The 16,632-nt window shown below is 40.7% G+C and overlaps 1 protein-coding gene across 1 annotated transcript; it reads right to left on the reverse strand.

The window, feature by feature from the left end:
* Positions 1–1,915: 1,915 nt before the first annotated feature.
* Positions 1,916–15,750, reverse strand: strc1 (stereocilin 1). The gene is made up of 28 exons (XM_061276671.1): positions 15,309–15,750; positions 15,201–15,225; positions 13,678–14,986; positions 12,791–13,591; positions 12,363–12,428; positions 12,172–12,282; positions 11,914–12,068; positions 11,189–11,375; positions 10,560–10,675; positions 10,021–10,150; positions 9,737–9,919; positions 9,347–9,385; positions 9,081–9,251; positions 8,785–8,925; positions 8,456–8,514; positions 8,153–8,288; positions 7,964–8,052; positions 7,166–7,301; positions 6,897–7,093; positions 6,710–6,803; positions 6,272–6,443; positions 5,841–6,016; positions 5,576–5,731; positions 4,876–5,018; positions 4,642–4,790; positions 3,747–3,844; positions 3,493–3,643; positions 1,916–3,240 (listed from the first exon to the last, which is right to left on the reverse strand). Exons 1-28 carry the CDS (start codon positions 15,748–15,750, stop codon positions 3,137–3,139), a joined length of 5,736 nt encoding a protein of 1,911 aa, XP_061132655.1. The 3' UTR covers positions 1,916–3,136.
* Between the last annotated feature and the right edge of the window lie 882 nt (positions 15,751–16,632).

Consider the following 16,632-nt stretch of genomic DNA (forward strand, 5'->3'; position numbering starts at 1 on the left):
AAGTGCTTTCATAACATTTTCTCGCTCAAATACAAGATGGTGGAAGCCTGAGTCAGGAACAGGAATATGGGAATCCAGGATCTGCGGCTCGACGGTATACACAGAGGCGTATTGTGAGCCGAGTGATTCAGCTTTTTCGGCATCCTGGAGAAGGAGATCCTCAGAACCCGGGGAACGAAGGGGAGGTATGCCGCTTCCTGCCTTGGTCCTTCTCTTCAAATAAGCGAACAGGAGCTTTGGGGAAGTCTTGGATGTCTCCGCCAGACGCAGTTCATATTCGGTTCGTTTTTTCCGCTTCATTTGTGTGCACCGATTTCGAACTATTTTGTAGCGATCATAGTCCACGGGAGATTGAGACAGTTTGAATCGATCCCATAGTTTACGACGACTTTTCAGCAAGAGTCTTAGTTCACCATCAAACCAAGGAGGACCTTTGGTGAAGGTTCGTTTCCGAGAAATTGGCACATGCTCCTCCACAAGAAGTTCAAGTTCTTCTTCTTCTTCTTCTTCTTTGGGCGCGTCGGGATCTGGGCTTGCAGCAACAGCGGCGTAGGTTGCCTTTGGAGCAGGCTGTTTTAGGACTGTGGGTGCTGTCAGGGTGGAGATATCCGGCTCTGAGTTACACTTTGTCAATGGCGTTGTCGTAGAGCAGGATGAGGTAGGAAAGGTGACCCGAACCGGGGAGCAGTCTGCAGAGCGCAAAACTTGAGTTACGGGAGCGTTTTGGGGAGTGAGTGGTGGAAGTCCTGACTTTACGCGCATATCGCTAAATACACACTGACAGTGGTCACAGAGGAAGTTCACAGCCGAGGAGGTTACCATCCGTAGGCATTCATATTCCGCCTTCTCAATACCGCAACAGGCGATGTGAATCCATCCGTCGCACAGACTGCACTGGACGGCCTTCGACTTTGTGGTTACTCCACGAGCACATTTAGCACAGTTGGTCTTCATGATTATCTTCGGCGTCGTCGAACTTCGGTTGCAAGTAGAAAATAAAAATATTTCCTCTCGCTTGTTTTCTGTCCTGTCCAAACGATAATGATAGTAGATCACAGTTTCGTGTTACCCCAAAACCGACGAGACAGACTAGAGGACGTCAGAAAAACGTCACACGTTGGTCGTACTTACTTTTTTTTCATGTTTGTTTAATCTGTCAAAGAGAAGACAGTTTTTGTTCAACCTAAACCTTTAAAGTGGTTATTGCCCTCATCATTTACAACTTCCAACATTAATACTTGAGGACAACAGGAATATTATTGGCGAACAAAATAATCTTTTCTTTATACCGAAAGCAGATGTCACCAACCTAGGTGATTTTTCTCTCCCAATTTTGACCAATAGATAGGGACTGGCTGAGAACTGAATGTACAAATATATTTTTCAAATAAAAAGATAAATAAAAAAGGGGCTTCACTGGGTCGACGGGCTTCACTACAGGTGTCAAACTCAAGGCCTGGGGGCCAGATACGGCCCGCCACATCATTGTCGGTGGCCCGCAAAGACTAATTCATTACTAAAAGTGCAGATTTTCTTCACTTTAAAAAATATATATATTTTTAAAATATTTGCAAAGTTTTCACTAGTCTAATTTGAAAACGAATTATTTGTCTGTTTGTTTTGTACCTTATACCATACATAATATGAGGCGTTCATACATTTATTTGGCAGTCAGAATGGCCCTCCGAAGGAAACTGTGACTACAATGCGGCCCGTGACAAAAATGAGCTTGACACACCTGGACTACACTAACCCCAGTGTAGCGCCACCCCTGTACCAGCTTTTCTGATTATTGTAAGGGCCTGACAGTTCTAAAAAACTTCTAAAAGAACAAAGTCAAATTACATTATAAATTGCTAATAGGTTATTATTCTTAATTAAAACACATTTATTCCCTCGTACGTATTTGCATGTCTTGGATGTTTTTTTTTTTTCACGTGTGAGGTTAAAGGTGAGCCTGAGGTTTTCTGGTATGGGATGAAGGTATTGATATTGATTTAGGTTACTGAACATGTTATGAAGTCTGTTATGAAACAAATGGCGTTTGCCCCAGTCAGACTTCCCTTCAATTGCAAACAGGGACAACAAGATTGTACTGAAATTGGACACTAACCTGCCACCAGAAATAAAACAATGTATTGATTTCAATTGTGAATTTTTGTATTTAATTCAGTTCAGCACATTGTAGGAGTGTATAGATATCTTTTTAATCTTTCACATAACATAAACATGGTATTGCATATAGTTCCCCGAAATAAAATAAATATTTTGTCTGTAATTCTACATAAATTCTACAAGTTTTTGATTGTCTTTATTCGTTGCTTTTTTTTGTCTGTAATTCTTCATAAAATCTACAAGTTCTTGAATGCCTTTATTAGTTGCTTTTAAGAGTGTTGTTTCCCTGAGTAGACAGTATAAAACATGACAGTCTTATTATTTGAAAGAAAATCATAATTCTGTTTTGTAGATTGATAATAATTTACCAATAAATAAATTTACAAACTGCATGGCATACACCTGGAATGATTTAAAAGGTATTATTAACGCTACTTAAACCTTACTGATATGTAATAAGACACTCTGGTAGAAATGAACAAAATTGGTCCCTTTAAACAATGCAATTCAATGTCAGATATAAAACACATTATATACGCTATCATTTGGTAAATTACTACAGTACGAATGATTTGTTCTTGAATACCTGTAACAAACCTATTCATGTTGATGGACTAAACATACTTGTGCGTTTAGCATTTGTACTTTTAGAAATTTAAAGGTGCAGGCAGTACGGTTTTGAATAATTTGCATTCCAAAGACCTGATGGATCAGTATTAGAAAATCTTACTGCCATGGAAGATATTGGAAGACAACATTCAGTCTACTGTGGTTAAAGGGAGCTAAAGAAATAATTTATAGATATATTTTAGAATATCAAAATAAAAGGCTTGTTACAGTTTATTTATTTTTATTTTTTCCTTGCCTGCTGGGAGTTATGATCAGGCCATGTCGTTAATTTTTTGTCATTTGTGGGTATGTGAAGCCCTTTGAGACGTTTCTGTGGTTAAAAGTTATATAAATACATTTGACTTGACTTTGGTTGTGTGGGTGCCTCCTGATCCAGCAGGGAATAGCAATGTCACGAAGCAGAGAATGTCAACTCAGACTGGACCATCAGTGCCATCAGCAGGGCCAAGATCAGGTACAGAGAGCTGGGACTCCGCGTCAGTCCCTGTGACCTCCCTAAAGGAGTACATTCAAATCATTGCAAATATTCACCTGTTAAATATCTTTGCATATTAGTGAACATCTACTTTAATAACGTGCTTAAACTTGATCAATGTGTTCCATTAATTGTCCAGCGATATTCCAGTATTGCACATCTTTTTAAGCAGACAGAAACATTGAAACTCTGAATTATTATGGGTAATGGGGCATGATGACACACAAACGTACGAAAAAGTACAAGTAATACAGATGTGAGAGTGTCTTCACCTCTAAAGTCCACATGCTTGTCCTCCCAAGGCGTTAGCACCATAAAGAGAGCAGTCCTCTGAACATCTGACAGAGCCGTGATTTGCTCCTCTGTTACTGCCGCAGCTTGCTCATGAGAGAACATACTGATCTGCCGCTGATGGAACACAACCTGCACGTGGTACACCGTGAGGACAACAAAACAGAAGATGGGGGAGGGAAAGAAAACTTGGTGAAGACAGAAAGGATGAATTTTAATTAAAAAGTCAACTTACAGCAAACTTATCAGGTGGTATCATTGAGATAGCCATCGGTGTTATTCCTTCTATTTGTTCTTTCACCAAGGCCGACATGGCTATATCTTGGAGACCAGCTGTAAAAAGTAAGTGGAGACAAAGATTTAACTTATTCACTGTCAGCCATTTTAGAGCATTTTGACATTTTCAAGAGCACTGTGTTGTGTGTTGATTTCATACACAACAAATGAAACAACAGACTCCCTCTTCTTTCCCTCAGAAAAAATAAATCACAATGTCTTTTTTTGTTCTTTCTTCTAGGTACACTCTTTGATAGATACTGTTTGTCCCAGTGGACTCAGAAACAGTCCTGATGTCAGATCCAAAATGGAGACATTTTAAATTCATAATGGTTGTTCGTCTCGGTGCCTTGCGATTGGCTGGCAACCAGTTGTGTGTCCCCGGCTTGCTGCCCGATGACGGCTGGGATTGGCTCCAGCACACCCGGGGCTCCCGTGGGGACAAACGGGACAGATGATAGATGGAATGTGGAGCAGTATCAGATGCTCACTCACTCATCCTCGTTGAAAATAGGAAATTAAAAAATATCTCTGAAGTGACAAATGTCCTTATAAGACAGCTATTGGGTCCATCTGTGGTTTTGATGTATTTTTTTTTAAATGATGATGATAATGTATTATTTTTGATTAAATTTTTTTTAAGAAAAACTGACAAGCTATGACCCTAATGATGATAATGGTTGTTATTTATAAACATATTTACAAACCAGCAATATAATGACAATCTATTTTAGTAAGTTACTCAAGTAGAGCAGACACACAGTTTGCTATAGAGTAATAAAAAAAATATGAGGTTAAAATTTGGAATTGAGAGACAAATTGTTAAAGAGACACAGTAGGTGAATGCTCTATACCCGCCAAAACTCCTATCTCAATGAAGACCTCCATATCCCATGAACTGATGGGTCCAAAAGCCAGACTGTGGGTCAGCAGGCCCACCAGTGCTGACAGCTGTTCTTCTGAGCAGGACAGTTTGAGCTGACCCAGCCAGAGCACCGCCTTGCTGAAACCACCAGGGGGAGACACAGTCAATAAGTGATTTTGAACATAATGAGGTGTGATTTGCTTACAAATGTTTATTTACTTACCTAAACTCAACAGCATTGAAAGAGCTAATTTCTGTTAGTTTAGCTCCACACACCATGTAACCAATTGCCACCAGTGTGCTGGAGTCAAGTTGGCTGGGGTTCAACTTGGTGGAGTTCAATGTTGTTGTGAACAATGCAATCAGCTAGGAAGGAAGGAAGCGTCATCACCCTTCTAACCATTTAAAATACAAATGTAAGGGATTTTCGTAAAGCCAACCAACATAGTTGCAATGATAAAGGTCAAGAGACATTGTGGCAAACCAAATAGTAAAGGATGCTAAATTGGCTTGGAATGACAAATGAAAAATACATGACTTGTATGTGTTATTCAGTTTAGACTAAGAATCTTTGAACACCTGAAACTGGTGATTTTTAGGCCAACACAGGACCACACAATCGCAACAAATCATTCTCGAATAAAATTATATTTATATTTTCCTACTTCCTACTACTCCATTTGAAATACATGTATTTTCTTACTTTATAAACGCTGTAGAATACTATTTATTATTGTGCCTTGTCTCTAAGTGATGGGGGGGGGGGGGGGGGGGGAATAAATCCATCCAGACTCAGTCTAGCTGGATGAATTTTTATCAAGGGCCACTTTGCAGTTGCGGCTTCCCTTGGAAGGCCGTTATGACAGTGACACCAAATATATCCGTTCATCCATCTGCTGAAATAAATGCATTCAAGCAATTACCTGTTTCTTGCTCCACTCACTGATGGCGCCCAAAGCAGCGATGCTGCTCTTTTCAGTCAGTCGGAGCATACAGATCTCCTCTGGTGACATTTCCAGGGTCAGTCGGCCCATCTGACTGATGACGGACTGGGAGAAGTTAGAAACTGGGCCAAACATCTTCATTCCATTTCATTTGGACAGCAAAAACAGACAGAATGCCAAACAACAGTTTTACTGCCCATTGGCGTGTACGAGATAAAACAAAAACGAAACATGGGATTCTTACTTGTTTGACTTTTTCTAAGAGTTGGCTGCGTTGATAAGATGCAAGGAGGGCATCATGGCCAATCAGCTCCAGACAGTTTGTGAAGGCTGATGGCGACATGCTTATCAGGCTGTTAGTGGTCCAAGCAAAAGGAGCTGTTGTCCGCAATATCTCACAGGTGGGAACCATAGGAGCCGCTGTACAGAAAATAAAAATGCCAGATGTGATGGATGGATGTAATGCATAATCTATAGAACCTTAAAGGGACAATGTGTAGAATGTTTCCATTTTTCAATGTTCATTCATTTGAAGAAAAAAAAATAAAAACACTAGGTGGTTGCAATCTATTGGTTCACCACTAGATGACACTATAATCGACATATTGTCCCTTTAACTGATGCATTCAATTACAATTAAAATACGACAGGTTAGAGAACCAAACTGATGCTTACGTGACAGTGGATTTATCTTTAGGAAACCTAGAAAGAACTGAAGAACAAATTGCTGCTTTTCAGCAAACCGCCACTTGTCACTCTCATCTAAACAGTGACGACCCACGACCCCACGTTCCCACTGACGCTGGCTCATGAACAGCTTCTCAATACGGCCAACAGTCATCAAACCCTGTTGCAAGACAAAGATCAACATGGTGACGCACTGATGGTTTAAAGAACACCACCTGATCCTGACACCTCCTGGTCTAAAAGGATATCATTACAGGGTCTCTTTGTGTGATGGGTACTATCAAGTAACAATCTAAACACCTCACTGTGGATTTTTGACCTGATACAAGAATTGTGTTTCATACAATTTCATTGAGGACTAAAGAGCTCTATTATTTTTTTTTATAATTTTCTTTAACTGTCTAACATTTAGAGCATTAAACTCACCAAAGAAATCTTCTGCAGTCGGTCTTGAGGAAGGAAAAATAGAAACCGGTCTATGTGACTGAGGGTAGTCTGATTCCAGGTCTCTATCGCAGGGCTGTGGGGAAAAATAGACATATCACACTGCCCATCATCCTGTAAATAACATTAAAAACTTCTTGATTGACTTGAAATTCAATCTTGTTTCTACCCAAAGACAGCATCTTCCAGCAGCATGCGTGCCATGATGTCCATCTTGCTGCTTCTGTAGCACAAGGTCTGGAGAAAATTTAGATTGTCCACAAAGAATGTGCGATCCAGCTGGACAAAAATCTCATCTGAAACAAACGTGGCCATAATGTCTAGAGAGCGAAACTCCTCCTCGGTGTACATTCCTGTGTACATGCCCTGTAAAAATGAAATAAACGCGTAAGTGACGGACTTTGTAATTTGAAAGAATCTACCTGGGAATGTACTAACCAGCTTCTGCAGCATCCTATCCACAAGAAGCAACTGTGCTGTTTTTGACATTGTGAAAAATGGAACAGGGTCTTCAATAATCATTTTCCGCAAAGTGTCCATCTTATTTGAAGAAAACTTTTTAATGGTGCTAACCCTGCAGAGAAACACCACAACTTAATATCTTTAGTTGTTGAATAACTTGAATGATGTTTTTGTTTTTTTCCCCTTGTCATGATACATCAGTGAATCTATCCATTCCGTTTTCGCCAGGGTCACAACTAAATGGAGCGCATCCCATCTGACAAAGAGGCTGGCTACACGCCGGACTGGTCGACAGCCAATCACAGGGCACATAGACAAGACTAATCATAGTATATTCACACCTACATATGTTTGGGAGCTTAAGATCAGGGGATGCTTTGAAAATAATTGTCAATTTTTGTCTATGTGAAGCCCTTTGAGACTGCTTGTGATTTAGGGCTGTACAAATAAACTTGACTTGACTTGACCTATGGACATCAAGAATCTTCAATCTAGCAGGAAATCCAATTCAATACACGTGGGTACCTTCTTTTCAAGTAAAAATATTGCTCATGGTTTCAAGTGTATATAACATGTTGCTTGTTGAAGCAATCAAAATATAAAAAGGGTCATATGTATGATGCACTGCAGTTCTACACCACTGCAACCAGAACAACCTCAAATGTTTTATATTTATTTGTGTTTATTTAGATTACACAATTATGCAGGTAGACCTAATGTTAAACGGAAACCCCTTTAACATAAAGTCAACAACAATTTTGAGTTCTAACTTACGGCATGGCCAGGGCAATCTCCACTCCTAAATCTTCAAACAGCTCAGAAAAGAACTCAAATTGATAGAGCTCCTCAATCACACACCTTTTCTGCATAAGGGAGAAAACAGTCATTAAAGTGTGTTCTCTCTTGCATGAGATCGGAAAACAGGTGAGCCAAACTTCTTTTCGATTTTTCGCAACATTTTACCAGTGAGATATGCAGAGGACTGGGCTGCTGTCTGAGGAGGGCCAAGATTTCCCTCACCGTTGCAGGTGATGTATCTGCCCTGATGTACCCCTTCAAGACTTGGCAGCTCACGCCCTGTCCGAGCATCCCAAGACTCCTGATCATGTAAATGTCACAAACACACAAATATAATCTGTGAGTCTGCAAAATACCAACACACTGGTCAACAAAGCACAACAATGAACTATTATATAATACAGTGTGATACACAGACTGTACTAGATGGTGTTCAAATGTAATTCTATTTTTTTTAAATATACTTACAAAAAATCACTGTGAAGATTTGATTTTGAATCCAGCTCTGATTTCACTATCGCTGTAGCCTAGGGAAAAAATATGAAAACGTTTTATGATGTGTTAGTTAATTGTGGCAACTTGCAATGACTTTCCATCATCGCTCACTGTGATGAAAAACAATGAAAATTGGACTTTGTTGTTTCGGAGCAAGTCGATTTACAGCAACACTGACACTACTTTACAATTTATTAATTTAGTAACTATTGGACACACGATACACATCTACTAGGGGCGTTATTAATATGGCCACATTTACTAAGTCAAGCAATGCTGAAAGGAGTTGAGCTGAGTGAAACCTGCTGTGTGTTCCATGGTTTAGTGGATGCACTGGAGATGTTGTTCATTAGTGGGCGAGCTCTGGGCAGTACACTAAGAAGTGGAGTGCAACAAAGCAGTGGCTCGACATCGTCCAACCAGTCGATCACCTCTGGAAAGCCCTGGTTAAAATAAAGGTAAAGCATAAAATGATGGATCCTGGTAACCTGTGCTGCACAGTCGGCAAGGACTGGCATAGCAAAGTAAAAGAAAAAAAAACTGCAGCAGTAGCCCGTCATATAGACTTTGGAACCAGAAGCTCACGGATATGATGTACCCATAGTTTGGTGGCAATGGCATTTGCTTGTGGTGGAGTGAGACCTCCCGAGTGTTGCGCCATATCTGGTAGTGATGACAGCAGCGTGTCAGATGTCAGCATCAATAACGTCTCCGTCTTTACCCCCACGGCGATAGAGCCGAGATCCTGGAGGCGGCCTGGAGCGCTCAGCTTGACAGGGGAAGAGGGCGTGGAGGTCAGGACAAAAGCACTGCAGCGCAAATTTTGCTAAGAAGTTTCATTTTGAGAAGGGAAAAAAAACTTACTGTGTCGATAGTTGACAGCTTGTCAACAATTAAGGAAGCCTGCAATACATACAAAATGAAACATCAATAAAAAGTGAACCTCTAGAGGTCTTAAAAAAATGCTACAACAAAATACTGCAGTGACTTGAGTTTGTTTCCCAAACTTACAATGGTAACATTTAAAAAAAAATAATAATAATAATTTCTATTACACATAGGAAAACCAATTGGTTTATCTTATCAGTAGTGTTTAAGTGCGCAAAAGTTTTGGGTGTAGAATAATTGCATATTCTGCATATCAGGCCAAAACAGCATCTGTGAGGCTGAGACAAGAGAACCAAGCTTCTTGAGGTCCAAGAACTGACATGCGCCTCATCCTGTACAATCTCGACGTTGTATCCACCTCTTTACCTGTGCAGGAGTGAAAGACACTGCTTTGAGGGCAGGAAGTGCTTCAAGTAGCTGCGACGGGGAGAGGCCCTGCAGGAAAGTCGCTCCCAGGGAGGGCAGAAGGTATGCAATGTCTGCCAGTCTCTTTGAACTGAGTGAGGATGGGTTCTTTAACTCAGTGCTGTTCAGTAACAGACTGGAGGTCTGTAAGGAGGACATCTGAAGGTCATTTCATTTCAAGAATGAAATCACGTTAATGAAACAAAATAGTGAAGGCGGCTCAAATCCATGCAGCTTTTCCTTACGAAGTGACTCGGTAGGGTGCGTCCGTCATGTGTGCAGTTCACGATGACATCCCAGATTACTCCAAAAGCCTGACTGCCTTGGTATGCCAGGAGGTCACTTGGCTCTGCCAGGCATGAGAGACTGCCAAGCCTAAAATCACAGACACAGTCAACAGCCCAATTGTGCTGGAATTTTCTCATATTAATACTTATAGGTTTGTGCAGTTGGTCGCCAATAAAAACTTCAAATCCAAGAATAAATATATTGTTAAAGTAATGCCTTTCTTAAAATGTCAAGCATAATTGAACATGCCAATCTTGGTCTAAGAGTTTTGAATGAAGTTGTTTTGTTAGGTCCTTCAGGTGATTGGATGGATGGATAGATGGACGGACGGACTGATTCATGGATAATTAGATGCAAATGTTGTTCCTCTAAGTGTTTGGTGAGTTTACAGGACACCACACGAAACATTTAAAATAAAAACCAACACAAAAGCAAGGTGTAGAAGTCATTGGTCGATGCCCAAAACGTTGCAGTGGACTCTGCAGGATTGCCTGACCTGATGAAGTCGTGAGCAGTCAAGTTTTTGTAGGTACCAATGATGCTCTGTGACACAAATTCCTGCTTCAAGGAAGTCAGGCTGTTTCTTTGCAATACATCCAGTCCATCTAATAACTACAGACAAACATAGTGAAATAAAAATTAGAAACCACAGTTGTGTTTAACAGAGGACAAACCTTCACCGAGATAAATTCACAAGAAAATGAATGACATCTTTTGTTTTGTTTTAATGGTTCCGTACATACCCATGTCCCACCCAAGGGTATGCATTTTGTCATAGGCTTGAAACATTATTTATGATAAACTTGTGGGTAATTTCTGTAATGTAAACAAAGGAACTACGGACAATTTAGAGTTACACCTAACATTTTTAGGGGACTGGAGAAGAAGCTGGAGTACTGGGTGAAAACCCACACAAGCAGAGGGCGAACAAGAACATACAAATGCAACTTATATTTTGAAGTATACAGTATTCTAATGTGATGATTTCTTTAGAAATAAACTGCAAGCTCAATCAAGGGGAACACAAGGGTTGTGTAGTCTGTGACAGGTAAGTCTAGCCTGAGGCAAATCCAAGTGACAGCATCAGGTTTCCCAGTGTGGTGTCGCAGATCAGAGGACTGTTACCTGAGCAGGTGAGAGGTGTTGGAAGTTGTGGAAGGGCAGGTAAGTTATCACATTTCCAGTGTCCCTGATGAGCGACTGATGAGCTGTGGTGATGTTGGAGGGCGGCAAAATTTTACTGTACCACAATCCAAAAGCTCGCTGCTGATCCGCAGACATATGGCCCAAGTTGTTGTTTATTGTTTCCCTCCTGTGAAACAAAAATACATACATATCAATGTGTACAACTATGAGACATAAGTAGTTAAATATTTTTTGGGGGCATTCAGGTAAAAATCTGAAATCCTGAGCATCAATAACAACTAAATCAACAAATAGATGTAAAGTTTACATATTTACATTACATTTACACTAAGTTTACATTGTAAACAGATAATAAAAAAAACATACGTATCTTTGACTGACATTGTCAGACAAGTATACGTAATGAACAATGTTGTTGTGATTTACAGTATTGTAGAATAATACAGATTCATTTGTGTGATCATATTTTAATATTGATATTTTCAATATTTTGTTTATTTAGCAACTAGAACCACAATAAAAAAACACATGAACGATATTACCAAAACAGATTTGAGGATTATCATCATTTCAAAATGCAAATACATTATGGCTTACATATGCCCCATGCGTAGGATCTCATTTGAACATGCCTGTGCGCCGCTTACTGATGACGAACGTGACTGTGTTTACTAAATACAATAAGTAAACATTGCATCTCTTACACATTAGGGTTGTTTTGCAGAGAGGGCAAACTGTAGATGTCAGTAGGACTGGCTGCCTTCAAAAGGGGAGCCAGCTCTGAAAACAGATTTGCATCCTTTGCCAGATGGTTTTTGAACAGCACAGATGCCAGGGTGGATAGGTAGTTATCTGTCAGCTGGGGTAAGACAAGTAACGCCAGTTGTGAGTCGACAGAAGTGGGATACTTTGCACTGTGACATCATTTGCACTGATGAAACCAAGGGGAACAATATCATCACCTTCAGTGCATGCTTATTTCTTGTATAATATTGGAGGATCAGCCTGACGGTTGTGAAGTGCAAATCACTAAGCACTGACTTTAAGCTGGCCAATGGTATGTTGAAGTATTCCTACAAAACACAAAAAGGAAGAAATATTAAAAAAAAAAAAAAAAAAGAAACAAATAATTCACGATGCAGCTAGTACGTACCTTAATAATGAGATATTCATGACTGGTTCCATCCCGGGCTGTCTGCATCAAGTTAGTCAGTATTGTCTGTAAATAATCACAGCAAGACAGTTAAGATGACATAAAGGTTTCACTGCACCAACCTCTGAGATGTTTCTGGCAATCTCATATATCATACTGTAAACCTAAAAGGTCAATGTGCCTTACTGTGCGAATGCTGTGTTTTTGTTATAAAAAGTTATTGTTTGGGACAAAGACAAAATTACGTTGTAAAATGACACATTCATTTTGTAACGAACGAACGAAAGAAAGAAAATCAAATTGAAATTGGGAAAAGCAACTCGAATTAAATCGGGGCTTGAGTGAGTTGTTACATCCTTGAAATCAACCTATGTTAAGGGAATGGATCATTTTAATATACCTCAAATATAAAAGTGTATCTGTCTTACCCCAAAACACTGCATCAAGACCCTCTTTTTTTCAAAGTTGTTCTCCCCTTCAAGATAACGAACTACAGAGTCCAAGACGCTAATTCGGATGTTCTCGATGACATGGAGGGAAGTGTTCTGAATCTCTTCTATTGCCAGCAGGACCACAACAGAAGTGCTAACAGCTTGTTCCAGGACCGCAGTTACTGATGGAGCCAGTAGATGCCCCATCCTGGATCTCAGACTTTCGGCCAAGCAGCGTATAATCAATCGCATGACCGTGTCCTGGCTTGCCCCTGGGTGGCAGACTGCGGTGACATTAACAGGACAGGTCCAATTGAAATGCTTCAATAATTCTTTGGCCAGACAAAGTTCCTCGGAGGTTTTGTTACTTATGGTCGTTTGGTTGCTGTATGTGGAGCACATGGCGCTCACCCACATGCTCGAGGGCTCATGTTCCAGCAGGAAAAGAAGGGCATAATTAGAGCAGATAGAAGAGACAAAGTGGAACTGATCATGCTCCCAGCAGAGGGTCAAAAGCATGGCATCTGGGAGGGCTACACTCCAGGTGGTATACTGGCACTGCTTCGCGGGGTCGAATCCTGTCCCATCACCGTCTCCCTCCCCATCTTCACCTTGATTTGAATGGTTGGCACAATAATTAATCAACCAAGTGTTGTCTTGGTTAGTCATCAGGTTCTGAAGGACTGTCTCATCGGAGCAGACTTTGGAGGTGAAGTTTTTTAGGTCCCTTTCAGCGCAGAGAGCCAACTCAGTCATGTCAACAATGATCGGGCGAGTCCATTCGGAATACTTGCACACCTGAAGTATGAAAAAGAAAAAAAAAATACGACGACGCTCATTGTAGTCATACTGATTGAGCGGATTGGGACAAATAAAATACCCACCTGTGGTACACACTCTATATCCTCTGTTTCCTTGTCTGCGCACACAGTATTCAGCCATTTATTGTTGGGGTCCTGTAAGAGCTTTTCTAACAAAGTCCCTTCACAGCAGACTTTCTTCTGAAAAGCAAGCTGGTCATTCTGCCAACACAGTCCGACCACTGAATCGTCCACCTGTCGATCCTTCCACAATTGGTAGTCGCACCAGTCCGAAATACGAACAGGTTGAGGAGCCATCGTGGGTGGAACGATCAAAGCGGTGCTGCAATGATCCTCAAGCCAGGCATTGTCCTGATTACGTAAAAGGCGATTTAGAAAGGTTCTATTGGCGCAAACCTTCTCTGCAAAATCCGTGGGCTCATTGCGTATACACTGTGCCAAAACATCTGTTGTAATTTGCATGACATCTTCCCACTCAGAGTATTGACATGATAGCAGATCTGGGCCAGGAAATGGTGGTGGAAGTGACACAGTTGTGCAGATTGGCATGAACCTTGCATTTTCCGGATTGGAGAATAACAACATGAAGAAGCCTGTATGCTCACAAATGAGTTTTGTAAGTCTCGGACTGTCTAGGCTAATACAGAACTCCAGCAAATTTGGCTGTACCGAAACCGTAGGTTGATCAATCCACTGCTGGTAGACACAAAACTGATCCACCAGGTAGCCGTGGTCTGCTGTGGAATTTGCACAGTAGCCATACAACCAACTGTTCATCTGGTTGGAGAGCAACTTCCTCAAGAGTAAGGCATCATTGCAGACATGCTTTACAAACTCCTCCTGTTTGTTGTCGCTGCACAGAGATACAAGGACGCCATCCACCACCTGGTTTTCTAACCAACTGGTATAGTTACACACGAGCTGCTGGAGGTTGGGGGCATTTCTAGCTTGTTGGGGAGGTGTGAGCGAAACGAGTGGGCTGCACTCCGATGACCTGCCGAGGAACGGGGACACCAGTGATTGAATGACATAGCACGTATTGCTCCATAGTAGTTCGATCTGCCGGGCGCTGAGCGAGCTGAGCGCCTGGCACAAGGAGAGCACCAATGTGGACGTTTGTTCTCTAGATCCGTAGAGAATTTCACCACAAAGTGTATCGTTGAGCTCAGAAAACTTTTGCCGAGCACATCGAAGCAGTATGTCATGACTATTATCAACGGCTGCTTCTGGGAGACCGCGTTCGAAGGAGAAAGAATTCTGACATTCTGGACCAGGATATGTGCACACGGTCTGTTCTGGGGTCAGGAGGTTCTCCAGAAGGATGTCAATAAATGAGTTGGTGAAGGACCAGCTCACGTTGTGGGTCATTCCCCTAAAAGAGACAGATTCAACAAATTCGATAAAACAGCGTACCATTGGTAGGAGCTCTATTCTGGCAAATGTGACTCTTGGACTGCTAATATATGGAAAAAAAAAAAATTCTCAATATAAATGTCAAATGTTCTCTCCATACTACATCTATATTTTGATTGTGTGTGTTTGTGTCAGCTGTATGTAGATTTTAGGGAAATGCACTCATCACTCACCACATTATGAGTTGTTTGAGATCTCCTGAAGTCATGGAAAACAATGAAAAGGGATTAGCGATACATTTAATCAGAGAAAATATTGCTGAATTCAGACTGACATGTTACCTTGTTCGCAGCTTTCTCTTTCATTTACAGACGGAATTCTTACTCCTAACTGCAATGCTATTTTCACACAGTCCATCGGTACTTGGATTAACATGGCCATGATATTAGAGGTGTAAGTAACAGCAGCATCCACCACACCACTTAATGCATTCATCAAAGTGGCAGATAGCGGCAAGCTTTTAAAAATGCTTAAAAATGTCTGCTGGAAGCTGCTCCATGTTGTAGCAGCTGATTCTCCCGTCCTGAGATGGCCGCTCGCCATACTGTGATCTGCATCTTCTGCATCACTCGGGGAAGAACATTTCTGCGATCTCAGAGATGATAAAAGCATCAGCAACGGTTTACCCAACTCTAAAGAAACTGACTTTGTGAGCTCTGCTTTCGCTCCACAATCTTGCCTCTCGGATAAAATGCAAACTAAAGTTTTTGGAAGGTCATCCATGAGCCCTTCTCTTAGCAGTGGTTCGAAGATAGAATAGACATCCATCAAAACATGTGGATTGAAATTCGTGGAGGAAGTCTGTGTATTTGCATTTTCTCCAGACAAGTAACGAATCTGATTGATAAGTCTTTGGATGTCTGTTTCTGAACTAGTGGTCTGGCTCATTTTTCGTTGTATTAGTTGGGGTTGTGGACTCACTCGATTGGCATCACTTAGTATGATCCCTGCGAAAAGATAAGGAAACACTTGTGTCAACTAAATTGATTGGGAACGAATGACACCACAAAAAATGGAAGTCAAAGTTATAAATGCATGGAGAATGGAAATGTGTGAGGCACCTAGCACGGTGTACTGTTCCCAATATTTGGATTACCTTATACATGTGAGTCACAATCATAGAAATAGTTTTCATGATGCAGTTCAGTTCTAATCAAGTAGTGAAAATTACCCATTTGCTATTCACCAAGTTGCACGCAAATATAATAATGTACTGTAGTCCGTTTGTTTTTGATCATTTCCATGTCATTGAGTGTGTATGGGTGTACCAATTTGCGGTTATTTCTCAATTAAGACGGCAAATTTAAATAGTTTAGCCCAGTGATTCTAATTGGCTTTCTCTAATTGGATAAGTGTAAGAATCATAGCCAACTGTTTGACTGAGGTTCAAACCATCTGAATTTAATCTTAAAGCGTTTGTTTTAAAACATTTAGATATTTTAATGTAACCTACAAATGCAATAAAGTTTAAGTCATATGCAGTTTCAGAACCACACAGTATTAATATAAGAGATTTGAACCCATACAACTGACACTGAATTATGAAACCATTTTTTCCCCATCAATCATACACGGCATTAATGTTTGTACTTACCTAATAGGATG

This window comes from Syngnathus typhle, linkage group LG4 (genome assembly GCF_033458585.1).
Source record: "Syngnathus typhle isolate RoL2023-S1 ecotype Sweden linkage group LG4, RoL_Styp_1.0, whole genome shotgun sequence".
Lineage (NCBI taxonomy): Eukaryota > Metazoa > Chordata > Actinopteri > Syngnathiformes > Syngnathidae > Syngnathus > Syngnathus typhle.

Excerpts from the sequence above, each read along its gene's own strand:
- strc1 (XM_061276671.1), bottom strand. The coding sequence starts at position 15,750 with ATGGATGACCTTCCAAAAACTTTAGTTTGCATTTTATCCGAGAGGCAA. Across the intron at positions 15,226-15,308 it reads AAGAGAAAGCTGCGAACAAG|GAGATCTCAAACAACTCATA; the intron begins GTAACATGTCAG and ends CCATGACTTCAG. Across the intron at positions 9,386-9,736 it reads TGTCTTTCACTCCTGCACAG|GCTTCCTTAATTGTTGACAA; the intron begins GTAAAGAGGTGG and ends TATGTATTGCAG.